Below are 17,166 nucleotides of genomic sequence, written 5' to 3'. Positions count from 1 at the left end.
GATTTAAGAGTGTCCGAAATGATACTGCTACTAAAACATCACTGCTAGAACAGGGTAAAATGAAACCGAGTAGTGTATGCAGGGGCCCCCAAGGGGCGCACAAAAAAGTGCTAAAGGGCCACAGATTGGGCACCAGAGCTGTAAAGGCCCTAGAAAGGTTGTGGTGTAAATCATGGGTGTCCCAACGTTTCGGCTTCTCAGGGCCACATTGAGTGTAGAGAAATTTTCTCGGGCCGCATATAAAATATATACTATAGTTAAGGTATACAAGTAATAAAACGCCACTGCGCCGCCTCCCCCCCCCAACCCCTCCGCACTTATTTAACACAACTAGAGGATGACCAATGAAATTGAATCAGTATACGGAGGTTTACGTCTTCTGAGAGATATTAAAGGAACACTCTAACCACTGTGACCACTTCAGTGATTTGAAGTCATGGTGGTAGGAGTCAGAAACACTGCACATGCTGGGATATTTACAGTTATGTGCTGGGGGATAGTTGCACCCCTAGCACATATGACTTAGGCAGCCAGAAAATGTACATGTATGAACAAGGACATGACATATTTACAAAACACAACTAGTTATTAAAAAACATATTGCAACAATTTACACACACTAATGCCTTTTTGCAGACTGCTGGTGGTTACTGCTGGCAGTTACTGCTGGTCATGCGGGTACTGCTGGAGGTAGCGGCTGCAGTAGAGAGCAGAGCCGCTGCTTTCTGTATGGCTCCTGTCAGGCGTGAGTGCATTTCATGTCACTCCGCCTGTGACCGAGCCGGAACTATACAGGAAGCAGCGGCTCTGTCACTGACTGCAGACATCCTAAGTCTCCCGCAGCAGCCGGGAGATCGCACGGCGTTTGCAGCCTAGTGCGTGCCCATCCAATGCAGCCTAAACAGTGCCCATCCATTGCAGCCTAAACAGTGCCCATTCTATGCAGCCTGATCAGTGCCCATCCAATGCAGCCTCACCAGTGCATGCCTATCCAATGCAGCCTGATCAGTGCCCTTCTAATGCAGCCTCGCCAGCGCATGGCCATCCAGGGCAGCCTCACCAGTGCGTGCCCATCCAATGCAGTTGCAGCCTCTGCCTACAGTTGGTTGGAAGCTGCTGTGGCCTTGCCCCTGACTTGACTTCCTTCCTCCCCAGAAAACAAAATTGTCAGGGGGCAGTGGGCCGCATTGGCTGCAGTTCTGGGCCGCAGGTTGGACATGCCTGGTGTAGATGATTGCCTCAAAGATTCAACTAAATACGAACAGATAGGTTTGTTTGGATTGGTGGACTGAGAGTGCAATTAGCAATGAAAGCTTATAATATGCTAATAATGAAAGGTTTAGGAGGGGTTTAGAGCAGAAGTCCCATTTGGCTTTTATACTGATCAACAGAGTTCTGTACCCTTGACGAACACCAAGCTGTAATGCAGATGAAAAAATTGGAAAACCCATTCCATATACTGTAAAGGGACCCTGTCACCAGACCATTCATTTCAACAACAATCATCCTATTTAATGTATTTTAGGCCTTCTATTTACTTTTAAAAGCCTTCCTTGTGTAGACAACAAGAGCCATGAGGCTGCTGCTCAGAGCCGCCATCTTGGATGTAATGTGATTATCCCCAGCAGTCCCAGTGTTGTCGTTTTAAAGTGTATATATGGTAAAAATGTAAAATCACATATTTACTTCTACAGTGTATTTCAATTATTTCTAGCCTACCCCTATTAATCTGAGCCATCTTGAAGTTTGAAAACTTACTTTGTGAAGATCCCTGCAGGTTTACTTCATTGAATTCTGTGACAGGTGTTCAGGATGCTCTGTGAGAGGGCACCGCTGAGTCACACATTTCAAAGAGCCTGCCTTCTGAACTACAGAAGTGCTGAGAGGAGTTTCAGGAGGAGGAATCAGTACAGATATAATTTGTGTCTATCAAGTTGATGTAGGGCTCTCTGGGAGGTATGTATGAGTAGGAAGATTCTTTCACACCTGTAATAGACAGTACATTTATTATTTTGTGTCTGGTTTTAATCCTTTTGGAATTAACTTGTCCCTTTTTAACTTTGTTGTCTTGTCTAGGCACCTTAAAATGCATTTCTATTGTAATTTATTCTAATTTATATTTTGGCTGGGAGTACATGTGAAAAGAGAGGGGTAAACAAGGTTTTATCCAGGGGTTCCTTGTGTTTTTGAATTTCATGATAGTACCTTTTTCCTAATGCAGAGAATTACATAGGATACTTTTCCCCTAGCGAAAGGGATGTCTTTTGGATACAGTAAGCCAAATGTCATTGCAGTTACCTTCTGTTTATAGGACATTTTAACCCCTTTTCCCATTTTTTCAAGTATGTGAATTTAATATTCTGTGTCGCATCCAGTAACGACGTGTTGATAGGTGAGATCTGTGCTCTGTGGTTTGATAGTGGTTTGATTTTCAAGCCGTGGAAGTGAGGTCAGTTTTTTGTAATTTTAAATAGTAAAGCCAGCTGGATTTCCCCCTGTATCCCGATGGAGGGGGAAGAAGGCTTTGAGCAGAAATTTTACATCCTTTCCCTAAGCTTTATGGACTTTGCTTTGCACACTGGTGCACAGTCATGTTGGAACAAGAAGGGGCCATCCCCAAACTGTTCCCACAATGTTGGGAACATGAAATTGTCCAAAATGTCTTGGTATGCAGAAGCCTTAAGAGTTCCCTTCACTGGAACTAAGGGGCGAAGCCCAACCCCTGAAAAACAAATCCACACCATAATCTCCCCTCCACCAAATGATTTGGATCAGTGCACAAAGTAAGGACCATAAAGACATGGATGAGCGAGTTTGGGGAGGAGGAACTTGACCGGCCTGCACAGAGTCTTGACCTCAACCCGATAGAACACCTTTGGGATAAATTAGACTGGAGACTGCGAGCCAGGCCTTCTCATCCAACATCAGTGCCTGACCTCACAAATACGCTTCTGGAAGACTTGTCAAACGTTCCCGTAGACCCACTCCTAAACCGTATGGACAGCCTTCCCAGAAGAGTTGAAGCTGTTATAGCTGCAAAGTGTGGGCCAACTCAATATTAAACCCTACGGGCTAAGACTGAAATGCCATTAAAGATCTTGTGCTTGTAAAGGCAGGCGTCCCAATACTTTTGACAATAGTGTATTTCTCCTAATCTGCCTTGATACAGTCAGTCCCGGAAACTGTATGTTTTTATTGCCCTCCCTATACCTGGTTAGACATTTCTGGCCAAGCTGTCTTGGCAGAAGAGACTTGGGTGGCAGAAGAGACTTGGGTACACTCGCTGTAGTTTTACTCTAAGGTAAATCATCTATGTACCTTTGGCTGATTTGAATGTACAGGTTCATGGTAAATTCTTTCAGCTTTTTGATCTTATAAGAAATATAGAATAGGCAGATGACGCGATTGTGTTCAGATCTGTGATGTTTGGTGTTTTTTTTACATTGTGCTGCCCATTATTTTCATCTTGTATGGAACAAAATCCTAGACCTGCGTCTTATCGGTCTTAGTATGTTACTGAACATTCTACATTTTCTTCTAGTTTCTTTTGTATTCACTGCTTTGTGTACGTAAATGTTATCGCGTGGGTTGTTAGAAGTATTTGTGAGCATAGAGCATGCACGCTCCTCATGTGGCTAAGACGTGTTCTCTCTTTCTCGCTCCCATTTTTTATTATTTATTTGCGTTAGGTTGTCATTACATTAGCACTTCAAATATAGCATTTGGGAGTTCTTCCATAAATGTATTCTTTTCAATGTATTTTCCTTACTCATGATCCACATAAAATGTAAGTAAATTTGAGCAGTATGAACACATTCTGTGACTGCCGAGTTATACCCAGCTGCATTCCAGTAGACATAATATACATTGTGTGGAGCGATCAGGTTTCTGTAGTATTTTGATTAGGTAAAAAAGGTTTGGGACGTCATTCTCATAGGAAATGTATGTATGTGTGTATATGTATGTATATGTGTGTGTATATGTATATATATATATATAATTTATATACATTTTTGTATTTTTTTTTTTATCTAAAAAGCCAACTTAGCTTTTCATTTTTGAAGCCTATAGAAAAGGGAAAATGAAATTGAACCAGATACCTTATTGCATATTTTTCAGGAAAAAATATACAAAATGTGGATTTGATGCACAAGCTTAACCTGTCTTGAGATAAATAAGAAGGCTGCCATTGTAGAATTTCCTTTTGAGTATACTAGTCTGTTTTGGTAAATTCCAGGATACATTACTTAAAGGGAAACTCCAGTCAAAAATGACATTTTTCCTATTAATAATTAAATATCTTTATCTTTAATATTATTTATTAATTTTCTGGCTAGCTGCTTGTGTAGCTTAGAAAGTTTTCTCTAAATTGGCCAAACCGCTTCTTCCTGTTCTTCACCGACAACGCTTTCTCCCTGAATTTGCTAAGCTGTCTTTCACTTCCTGAAAAGGTGTCGGTCTTTCTTAGACAGGCATGCCTAGTCATGCCCAGCCCCACCTCCATCCCTCCTATCCCTCACACCCTCTCCTACCCTTCACATGATCTCCTGTCTTTATAGCCTCATTTAGGCTAGCAGCTTCTCCTGAGAGAGAGAGAGGTTTTGGGGGGGGGGGGGGGGGCACATGACCAGCGCAATATATGAAAGAAATAAGGTACAAAGGAACCTTTCTTTTTAAAAGTTTAGGATACAGATCGAATTCTATTGCTCATTACATGTGAGTAATGAGTTTTAGGCTCCATTTCCACTAGTGCGACTTGTTATGCGACTTTGGTCACAGGCTCATGACAAGTCACAGCCCATTGATTTCAATGGCACCCGTTCCCATCTATGCCACTTTGAAAGGTGCCTGCACTACTTTGATGTTACTTTGATCCAGAGAGTGTAAAGTTGGATCAAAGCTGCACTCAGTCCCACTCTAAATCGCACAACTCGAGTCACACTAGTGGAATCGTAGCCACTAAGCTAGAGTGTGACTTTGGATCAAAGTAGTCCCATCGAAATCAATGGGCTGTCACTTTTCATGCGATTTTGTGTCCAAAGTCGCATGACAAGTCACACTAGTGGAAACTGAGCTTTGGTCTACATTTTCACTATTGCCATTTAGAGTGCGACTTTGATGCAATTTTGATCTAACTTTACACTCTCTAGATCAAAATCTCATCAAAAGTTGCATCAAAGTAGTACAGGTACCTTTTCAAGGTCGCTTATTTTCAAAGTCGCACAGATGGAAACGGGTGCCATTGAAAGCAATGGGCTGTGACTTGTCATGCATGCGACTGTGTCCAAAGTCGCATGACAAGTCACACTAGTGGAAACTGAGCTTTGGTCTACATTTCCACTATTGCCATTTAGAGTGTGACTTTGATGCAATTTTGATCCAACTTTACACTCTCTAGATCAAAATCTCATCAAAAGTTGCATCAAAGTAGTACAGGTACCTTTTCAAGGTCGCTTATTTTCAAAGTCGCACAGATGGAAACGGGTGCCATTGAAAGCAATGGGCTGTGACTTGTCATGCATGCGACTGTGTCCAAAGTCGCATGACAAGTCACACTAGTGGTAACGGTGCTTTGGTCTAAGTTTCCACTATTGCGATTTAGAGTGGGACTTTGATCCAACTTTTCACACACTTGGATCAAAGTCGCATCAAAAGTTGCATCAAAGTAGTGCAGGTACCTTTTCAAAGTAGCATAGATGGGAACGGGTGCCATTGATCAGTCACACTAGTGGAAACATAGACTTAGTGTGGTTGCCTGTACTATGACCATTGTAGACTGGGAGCTGAGACCCTAGAGCACTTCCAGCTATGCGGACTGTCTCCCCCCCAGCACAGCTATACTGTATATGTGCCCCTCCCCCCACCCTCTGGGTCCTTTGTGAATTTTTTCTTCATTTTCTCATGAATTAGGATGTACAATGCATCCTTACTAGGGATGATCAAACTTTTCAAAAGTTCGGTTCGACCAGAGCACCCGAACTTCCCGAAAGTTCGGCCCGGATTTCAGAACCCCATTGAAATCAATGGGACCCGAACTTCGGTAATCAAAAAACACCATTTTGAAGCCCTAAAACCCAATAAATGCCCCTAAAAAGTGCCTAGGGTTATGGGTCATGCCCCAGGGACTATTAATCACACAAAAAAATGTTCTTAAAAATTGTCATTTTTGATAGAGAGCCAATTATTGAAAAAATTATTGAAAAAAAAATGAGATTTCTTTGGATTTAGTGTCTGGGGGGTCTAAAAAGTGTACCTGTGAAGTTTCAGCTCTGTAGCATGTCCAGAACCAGAAAAAAAGTTTGTTTGTATTAGAATTAATATAGAACAGGGATATGGCTCCGCTATTTTCACACCTTGCCGGTTTTGTAGCAAGCGTTTTTTTGGGCATTTTTTGGGGGTCTTTGGAGGCAGGCATAACATCAGAACTTCTGTGTAGGGGTATATATACACACACGCTTATATGTATTTATACACATACACACATATAGGTGTTATAGCAGAGAAGCCATATGGGTGTTAATTATTTCATAAGCGCAAGCATAGGTTTCTGCTATTTTCACACCTGTATGTGTATATATACATACGTGTGTGTGTGTGTGTGTGTGTGTGTGTGTGTGTGTGTGTGTGTGTGTGTATATACCCCTACACAGAAGTTCTGATGTTATGCCTGCCTCCAAAGACGCCCAAAAAAAACGCCAGCTACAAAAACGCCCAGGTGTGTTTTTGCAGCAGGCGTTTTTTTTGGGGTCTTTGGAGGCAGGCAAAATATCTGAACTTCTGTATAGGGGTATATATACACACACGCTTATATGTATTTATACACATACACACATATAGGTGTTATAGCAGAGAAGCCATATGGGTGTTTAATTATTTCATTAGCGCAAGCATAGGTTTCTGCTATTTTCACACCTATATATGTGTATGTGTGTGTATATATATATATATATATATATATATATATATATATATATACACCCCTACACAGAAGTTCTGATGTTATGCCTGCCTCCAAAGACGCCCAAAAAAACGCCAGCTACAAAAGCGCCCAGGTGTGTTTTTGCAGCAGGCGTTTTTTTTGGGCATTTTTTTGGGGTCTTTGGAGGCAGGCAAAACATCTGAACTTCTGTATAGGGGTATATATACACACACACTTATATGTATTTATACACATACACACATATAGGTGTTATAGCAGAGAAGCCATATGGGTGTTAATTATTTCATTAGCGCAAGCATAGGTTTCTGCTACTTTCACACCTATATATATGTGTATGTATGTATATATATATGTATGTGTGTATATATATATATATATATATATATATATATATATATATATATATATATATATATATATATATATACATACGTGTGTGTGTGTGTGTGTGTATATATATATATATATATATATATATATATATATATATATATACCCCTACACAGAAGTTCAGATGTCATGCCTGACTCCAAACATGTCCTCAAAAAAGCCCTATAAACGCCTGCAGCAAAAAGCAGGGTGACAGGGGCGAAGCCATATCCCTGTTCTATAAGTGTTCTAAGAGAAACAATCTTTTCTCTATAGCGGTCACCCTGACATGGAAGGGTTTTGTCACCCTGCCATAGCAGTCAGAGTCAGTTAACCCTACACTACACTATGGTCCCCTTACACTTAACACTTTCCCTACAGAAACTAGATAATTAAATCTAACTATAGTGGAAAATCGTACCCTAACTACATTAGATATCCCATTCCTCACACTAGTAATTGCTAAATGACACTTTGAAGCAGAAGTAACAGAACTGCTTCCACTGTCTTCCACGTCCCTGTTTTACAATGCTAGGAATTTGGCGGGGGCTATCTTATATACTGGGGGGCGTATTCACTAATGATTGGCCTCTGGACCCCCTAGTCACTCCAATCACATTCCTAGCATTCTCCTGCCCCCTCAATTGGCTTTTACTGATGGTTCTGGTCCAATCACGGGCTTTTAAAGCCCATTTCCTGTCCCATTGCATTTTGGTCGGTTCTGGTTTCCGAATTCCGAACTTTTTCAGCAAAAAGTTCGGAATTCGGCCGAACCTCGAACAGCCAATGTTCGGGTCGAACCGATGGTCGACCCGAACCGTTCGATCATCCCTAATCCTTACTGATGAGAGAACACTGGGCGGGAACCTATGATCAGCTCCTCCCATTCTTTATACGCCCACTGGCTACACAGGAACAGTGCCCCTCCCTGGAAGTGATGTCACTAGCTTTTAGTAACCACACCCACTTGGGATTGAAGTCATGTGACAGCACTAAAAACTGCAAAATACAGGTAGAAAAACTGGGATTTCTTTTTATTTGGACAAATAAGGCTGAACTCCGCTTACATTAATGATTGCAGGAGAGAATTTAAGGTATTAGGCTGTACTTCCATTTTTATTAACTCACTAACCCAGGACAAGGATCAGGAGTTACTTTCACACTCTCTATTTGCTGCATACATATTTTGCTGCAGTAGGCCAGCAATTGCAGTTTGTGTATTTCTTTTATGACCTGTGTTCTTTAATTTGAGTTCTCTGGAATGTGCTGCAGCCAGATTCCAGAGAGAGCTTCACATGAAATGATTCCTGGGAGCTCTAATGTATAGTTTTCTCTCTCTACTTGATTAATGCCCAATTAAGGCAGGTTTTGTGGCTGTGAGAAACATCTTCTTACCGATATCTGGATACATAAGGCTGTTCGGTATGCATTATCCTGCTTTTTATATTGCATTGAGCAGGTATGTTGACATGCGCTTCCGTTTCAATGTGACCTTTTTAACGCATATGAACACATCAAAAAGCAAGCATAACTATTTCAATCGACGCACCACACAGATGTGATTTAGCATCATTAAAAACAATGTCCATCCAGCTATTGGCCTTTCAACACGCATGAACACATCAAAAAGACACTTTATTTTGTCCAATGCACCACACAGATGTGAACTAGCACCATTAAAAACTGTGACTAACCTGGACACTTGCTTTAAAGTGAAGCTGTCACTATAGGGTCAAACTAAGAAATATCTATACTTGCAGAAAGCAGAGGCTGTACACTTGCCTGTCCATTAACCTGTGTAGTAAAAACATTACCTCAATGCTGCTCCCTTGGTGTATTTAACTGGCCGGATGAGTCAACTACAGGTTTCCCTAATTGCACACCGCGGTTCCTCCCTCCTACTTTTTTGACCCTGAAGTGACAGGGTCACGTTAACATGTGTTGAAACCGGTAGGTGTGCAATGGCCCTTAAGCCTTTAAAAGAAAAAGTCCTGCCTTTTGGATACCTGTAGGTGTCTGCTGTTAGGTTTGTAAACCAGAAAAATGTCTTGGTCTTAACCCCCAACTATTCACCAATCATCTAACCAGAGGAGAGGTGATGACCATGGTTAAAACTTGGTTGCATAAACGGAGAAGTCACAGTGAAACTAAGATCCTTGGGGGAAAACAGAAGAGTTTCTATCTGGATATGATGGGTCATAGCAGGTCTCTTGTGAATATGCCTGTTCTGAACTTCTAATTTTGATTTTCAGATGTCTGCCAGGCATACATACTGTATATAAAACATTCCCTGTGTGTGAGATCTAGATTTCCCATAGAGGTACAAAAATCAAAGTAATAGTAACGGAAAGCAAACAACATATTTGTAGAAAATGAAGAACATTATTCCTCTTCTAGATCTATGTCATAAACTGTCTCACAATGGAAACCTCAGTGATCTATTTTTAGTTTTTGTAGAGATAAAGGTACAGGGGGAGGGGAAGAGGAAACGGGTCCTCAGCTAGTTGGGTCTTCCTCTCTTGTTGGAAGTGTCATGTTTGTTGTTGGCTGAAAGGATTAGGGCTTCCATGTGACTTGCATCTTCAACTTTACAAAGCCACATTGCAACGGACAGGGGAGGGGGGGGGGGTGTTGGGGTGTTTTCATTTCAATAAGATACATGCTTTGGCTGCTGTTAAAAGGTGGCGGGGTACAGAATTTTTTTTTGTGTCTTGAAAGGGATAGAGGAGTGATATAGGAGAAAAAAATGCTGGGCAGTCGGGGATCCTAAAGTCTGTAAATTGTTGTGTTATCGATCTTGGCTTTGTCCAAACGGGAGAGAAGTAGCGGGCATGACCAGAAAACATGCAGGATCATGCCCATGGCCTCTTTGCACTGCCAGCACAAGTCTGTGGAGTTGTGAAATTGTTTGGAGGGTTTTTTTTACCATCTCGAGGATCTTGAAACTTGTTTCCTGAATGCGTGTGCAGGTAGAGGATTTTTGAGCTAGGTGGAGTATCCCTATGTCTTTGTTGCGAAGACAGTAAAAGGTTGGGATTCTCTTCCTGTTTGGATAGGAAAATGGGGTAATAATCTTCCCCAGGTTAGGGAGGGAATATACAGAAGAGAGGGTGCTGACAGATTTTGTTTTTTAAAACAGTAAATGCAGCATTAGTTACGTGACAGCAGTTGGGGCCATTTTAAATGCTGGACCGATTTTTACATTAGAATGTACACTGGTGTGGGAATTTATCAGAGCACAGCTGTTTATGACAAACCAATCAGCTTCTATCTTCACCTTGTTCAGTAAAGCTTTGAAAATTAAAACAATTGGTTGTCATGTACAACCACTCCAGATTCTGTCTGCTCCAGTCTTAGTAAATCCCCCTCACTGTCTCAGCAGTTATAAATGTTCTGAAACACAGAATTCCTTATTAAGCCCCGTACACACACGCAGATCGTCTTCATACAAACGTCTGCGGACGAAAGATCTGCCGATTGTATGCGTGTTAGTATGGTGCCTCCGACAGCTGTCTGCACACAATCCGCGGACAAGAGTCTTTCTTGCAAACATGAAAATTTTTGTCTGCAGACACCAGAACGGACAATTGTTTGCCTGTCAGTACAGAAATCAGCCGACAGACCGCAGATTTGCAAGACTGGGCATGCTCAGAAAATAAAAAACACAGGGAAAGTTAACCATTACATGACATCACTTCTGCAGTCAGCTGAAGTCTGCAGACAAAATTCTTGTGCTGTCCTTGTGCTGTCTTTGCACTTTTCAACAGACACCGACATCCCGGGGAGAAAAGACGAACACTTGTATGACGACGATCTGCGTGTGTGTATGGGGCTTTACAGAAGTGTCATTAGTTCTGACATGACACTTGGTTAAAAAAAAAAAAAAAACATGAAAACTGAATCCCTTTACATCAATTTTACATCAGTTTTGTACATCTATGTTTAGTTCATTTTTCATCAAAATAAATTAGTTCACAGCTACACACAATTTTTTTTTTAGTTGTTAAAATGGTTAAGGTGGACAAAAGTCGCACAAAAGTTTTTCCCAAATACTGATAACTGTTTTTTGTCTCCAAAAATGGAAAAGGACCCAAACCATCTCAGTTTTTTTTTTTTTTTTTTTATCTGCGGTCATACAGACTCAGATGTAAGCGTATGTAAACAGACGTACATCGGTTTACATCCGTCTGTCAGGTTATTACACAGATCCAAATTGAACCACAAGGTATGTCTTTGGACAAACGAATCCAGCTTATGGGAAAGGATCCTTACTCATGTTTTTGGTTCCTGGTAAAATTTATATGCAATATTTTTGAGTCAATGCACACCCAAAATTTTTCCATTTGTTTTGGTCTGATTGCTTTATTGTAATGCTTTTACGTTTGTAACTTTTTATATTGCTCCCACTTGGGGGCACTGTGCTTCCATTGTGTCTGCGGGCCAAATGTGAAGCAGTTCCTAGCAGCAGGCATGGGTGAGTGCTGCTTGACTGTAATAGGCAACATTCTGGCAGCAAATTGACTTATTGCCTTTCATATAAAGTGCTGTGAATGAATGATGAAGTGCGGTGCGGTTGAAAGGCACGGCTGCAGCACAGACCCTGATTAACTCCCTGTGGTGTTTACCTCCATCAAAGCTGCATCCATATACACTTGATTTGAAACTGTCATCTAAGTATAGCCAGACGCAGGAGCCTAGGCATAGCTGGCATAATCCAGATAACTGTCATGACTGCTGTTTTTAGACGGAGCAGTGAGTGGCGGGCTGGCATCTGTTTTAGCTCGGCCTTCAAGATGAAGGTATCACCCAGGAACATTTTAGCTATTTTAAATGATGAGCCCGAGACTGCCGGAAAAGTGGGCTGCTGCCGAACCTCGTGTGGATTAGAGGCCTACTCATCCAGACTGGATAACAAAACCTTTAGAAGTCGTCTTTTTTTGTCAGGGGTATATGTGTAGTCTTTACTACAGCTGGTGACCCTGCTGTGCTCACTACAGGTTCACCGGAAGATCAGAGAGGATTCAGATATGGCCCAGGACTCCTTACAGTGCTTGGCGCAGCTGGCGTCCCTCCATGGTCCCATCTTTCCTGATGAGAGGTCACAAGTAGACTACTTGGCACATTTCATTGAAGGCTTGCTGAATACAATTAACGGGTATGTATGGATTGTTGTGGAGTATCCCCCCCCCCCCCCCTTTCCATGGTTTTCTTCCTTTGTTGTGAGATGTTTTACCTGCATAGATAACACTTTTGTATATGTGTAACACATTAACATGCCTATGAAGACTCCTAACAACCCTTTTTTCTCCTGTCATAGTTCCTTTGATCATCGAGTGCTCTGTTATGTATGTAGATGTGTTCGCCATAGTCATTGGCACTCTGATCAATGCAGATGCCAATATTCATTGATACTTTCTGAACTATGGATGTAACACCGGTATAGAGGGCTGGCTTCACAGGGGTGTTAGCTGTGAGCTGCGTGTTAGGGAGTATGGACATATACATCAGATGATATATTAACGCTACTCTATAGTAGACTGTCCGTGTCTGGAAACCCAAAATGGCGCAACACTCAGCCATGAATTTATCCTTGTAAGCTTTTGGATTTCAGCCTTTAAAGGGAAATCCCTAATTCCAATTTTGTACAAGGGTTAATGATCCGGAATAAACACAGAATTCACTAATTTTTAGTGCTGATTTAAAGCGGTATTAGACCCCAAACCATAAATGTATTCTTTTGCAGTTTACCAATAATTAGATGTGGTGGCTGCATTTGTTTTTTCTTCTCCTTGGCTTTTTTTCTTTTTACCTGGTGATTTGACTGGTAACACACCACCTGTATTAGTGAGACATACCTCTGGAGGAATGAGCACATGAGACAGCAGCATTTTCAGTCTGTGCGGAAGCGAGTGTTAGATGTACTAGCAGATTTGGATACACTTAGAAATTGAAGGCAAACTCCAGCAAATGTTGGCTATACATTAACATTTTTCTTCTTCTCTTTCCTTTTCAATTTACCCTAGTGCAAGGACCTGCCCAATGCATACAAATTGAATGGTTTGACCTCCTATTATTTGGTTTTGGGAAATCTAAAGGAAAATTGCATAAGCAAATTTTTATATTTTTAATGTATGGTCAGCCTAACAATTTATAATCCGTTACAGCAAACAATGCGTTCCCTTTTGGGATAAAGACTTTTCATAAATAAAAGCTGATCATTGTAGGCACCCCTGCCAGTGATAAATGGTTGTCTCATTCATGTACATTGATGCATTTTGCTGGAGCGCTTGAGAAAGAGCGCTTTAAAATACTGCTTTAATTTGGATTGCATTCTAAACCTAAGAAGAGACCTTTTCTTTGTACAGCTGGTAACATTTTGATCCATTATTGAACTGTGTGTTAGCGGTCTCCTCTCAGCGTAATGTAGCTGTTTACTTAGAGCAGTGGTTCCCTTTGCTATGTGTACTTATAGTGCTATCGGCCTTTAATGTTGAGATTGTTTGTGTATTGGAGAGCTGTTTTGTAAGTTCATTGTGTTTTAAAGTGTATCTAAACCCAAAAGTACAAATTTAATGTATTACTGCTTACCATTCCTTAGATGTGGTGGCTGCATTTTTTTCCTTTTTTATTTATTTATTTTTAGGCCTTTTCCTTTAAAGCTTTTGTAAACCTCAGACATGAAATATGGACAAAGCATATCCCTCTATAGTGTGTACTTGTCTAAAGAGCACTAAATGTCCTTTCTGTCTGCTGCTTTGTTCCTCTGCTATCTGCATGAATCACTTCTGACAAGTTTTCCTGACACCAAGAGAAAAGAAGGGGACACGGGAGGGACCTCCAGCTGATTTACAGCCTCAGCTCTGTTCCTGTGTGCTTTGTGAAGGGGGTGTGTGTGTCTTCCTTCCAATCAGCCCCCCAGAACTCCTCACTGAGCTATGCAGAGTGTAATTTCAGCTCTCCACCTCCTTTTTTCTGACAGCTAGGGCAGCTTTATAAATTCTGCTCTTTGAACAGATGTAAAGAAGCGAAGACTGCAGATAAGCAGCCACAACTTGTGTAGAAGGATTTTTTTAATCTGTGTATCACCTAAGGCCAGTCACTTCACTGGGTACATGTACATTACAACCACTTTAATTGTACCCAGTGATCCTGCCAGTAACACTTTCTGTGCTAGGGTGACCAGCCAGTGTACTGTAGTAACTATGGAGGTGCAGCATTGTTCTTGGGACTACAGAACATCTCCCTCGCTTTCTTTTTTTTAGAACATGAGGGAAGGGGTTCTCTAGTCTACATATTTACATAGTCTGGTTGAAAAAATACACAGGCCATCTAGTACAACCAATATACATACCATACATAACCAGGAAAAATTATTTCCAATAAGAGTGCAGAACAGAATGTTACCAGCTCATAGGTTATCTGATAGGGTCAACAGGTTTTTTTTTTTTTTTTTTTGTTTTTTCTTTGCATTTATCAAATGGATATAACAAAACCCTTTTTTAGAATGTTAAGCGGAAGTTAATCATTGATTACATACTTTTAATGGGACATAAGAAAGTAGCTAATCATACACCAGTCTATCACATCAAGAGGACTGTTTTAAAAGCAGATTGTAATTGTGTCTGCTGATCACACAGCAGTGGACCATGTTGGGGAGATCATTCCCCTAGCTCATAATATAAATGTGCATGGCAGATGACAGCAGGGAATTGTGGGGGCTAATCATTTTGCATGTATGGCTATCTTTATTTTGTTTGTTTTTTTCTGTTCAGGGTAGAAATTGAAGATTCCGAAGCAGTTGGAATTTCCAGCATAATTAGCAATTTAATAACGGTGTTTCCACGAAATATTCTGACCGCCATTCCGAACGACCTTTTCTCCTCTTTTGTGAACTGCCTCACGCACCTCACATGTTCCTTTGGAAGAAGTGCTGCTCTGGAGGAAGTAGTAAGTAGTGTCACTGTGATTTGTTTCTAGGAGAATTTGTGTTGTCATGTTTTTACTGCTTGGGGTCTTTTCACATGGACGTCATCTGTTTAGTCATGTTTTTTGCTAAGAAAAAACTGATGAATACGGATTCAAGTTAACATCAGTTTGCACGTCCATCTTCAGCTTCGTTCAGTTTACATCCATGTTTTTTCTGTTTGTTGAAGAAGCTAATTCTAGATGACAATAGTATAAACAGAAAATATGTTTTGCCTTATGACAGACATAAACTGAAAGGATTTAAACAGATGGCATCCATTTACACCCATTAAGGCTCCGTTCACATGTAGGCGTTTTGGGGCGTTTTTGGGGAGTTTTTCTGCTCTAGGATCAACTCTCAAAACGCCCAACAAGACAAATCCTATTCATTTCAATGGCCCCTGTTCACATCTGAGCGTTTTGACGCTGTGAGCAAAACTCCCAACGCTCAAAAAAGTACATGAGCTTCTTTTTGGGCAGATTACAGGCGTTTTCCATTCAATCTAAAAAGGCCTGCACAAAAAACGCCTGTAAATCGCAGTAAAATTGTGGTAAAAAAACACGCGAAAACGCTACGCTCAGGTGTGAATGTAGCCTGAGATCTGTCTAAACTGAAAATGGCGCAGCCTTTTTTTATTTAAAAAAAATGCACCTTAACGGACACGGATGTAGGAGGACGACAAGAGATTTCCCTTCATTTACTGTCATGGCAACAATGCTTTTACTGGATAGGAAGTAAAGGGAAATCTGCAACAGCTGTTGGAGAAGACTAGAACCCTTGACAACCTTGTTGTGGTCTGTGTCCTTGTTGCAGATTTCTTGCAGCATTAGAATATCATCTTAAACTTGACTCTGTCATAATAGCAGGCGGTTTGGGTTCCAAGGCTATTGTTTAAAGTGGTAGTAAAGGCAATACTTATAAAAACACTGTCTATCAGTGGTTTTTTAAACAGAAGAGATCATAGAGGTCTCTTCTGTCATAAATGTCCCCCCTGCCTATCAGCGGGTAATGTGATCTGAGCAGCACATTTACAGCCCGCTGTGTGTGCCGCAGTGATGAGACTCCCGCATACATGAAAAAAATTAGAAGGAAGACTGGGTCAAGATGGAAGCACTGGGAAGAACCCTGACAGCACACTGCTGGAGGGCTTCGTTTGTGGACAAGTCTATCATAATGTACTAGCATGCAGTGCATACTAGTACACTTCAACTTAAATCTACAAGGGGACCATTCACTTCAATTTTTTTTTTTTTTTTTCAATTTTGCTCTAAAGACTTTACTGCCACTTTAAAGTATAAGTCCACCCTAAAACTAAAATCCCTGCATTTATAGACCTCATCGATCTAACACTAACCTATCTAGCCCTGTAAAGAATAAATCAGTATACTTACTTTTTTTGAAGCCGAACCGATCCTTTCTCCAGCGGCGAAAGCTCTGCAAGAAGGCACAGCCGACAACGGCTGTGAAATGAATGGGGAGTGACATCACCCATAGTCTTACTATGGGGCTTCCGTTGTCCGATGTGTCCTCTGCACCCACCTCCACAGTGAAGCCAGGGCTGACAGCTCTGTGTGGGGTCGGATTGGCTTAAAAAAGGGTATGTTTAATGATTTCGTCCTTACAGGGCTAGATAGGTTAGTGTTAGATCATCGTGGTCTATAGATGCAGGGATTTTAGAGTTACGGTGGACTTCTACTTTAAGCCTATTACTGCTTTTAAAGCCCTAACATTATTGGAAATTGTCAAGGCTTCTTCCTTAACAGGAACTTATGTACAGAGTGGTCATGACTGTCAAGGAGCTTACCATTTAAAGTCTCTAACTCTCATTCATACACATATTGGGGGCCAATTTAGACGGGAGCCAAATAACCTACCAGCATGTTTTTGGAGT

At 41.1% G+C, this 17,166-nt stretch overlaps 1 protein-coding gene across 1 annotated transcript in view; it reads left to right on the top strand.

Moving 5' to 3' along the window:
* Positions 1–17,166, top strand: part of XPO4 (exportin 4) — a 249,811-nt gene that overhangs the window by 160,807 nt on the left and 71,838 nt on the right. The window contains exons 8-9 of the mRNA XM_082245244.1: positions 12,307–12,464; positions 15,082–15,256. Of these exons, the coding sequence (XP_082101370.1) occupies positions 12,307–12,464; positions 15,082–15,256 (333 nt within the window). The remainder of the gene's footprint in view (positions 1–12,306; positions 12,465–15,081; positions 15,257–17,166) is intronic.

Source organism: Pelophylax lessonae (assembly GCF_965119305.1).
Source record: "Pelophylax lessonae genome assembly, chromosome: 2".
Classification (NCBI taxonomy): domain Eukaryota; kingdom Metazoa; phylum Chordata; class Amphibia; order Anura; family Ranidae; genus Pelophylax; species Pelophylax lessonae.
The sequence above is the reverse complement of the archived record's forward strand: the minus strand, read 5'-3'. Positions and strand labels throughout refer to the sequence as shown.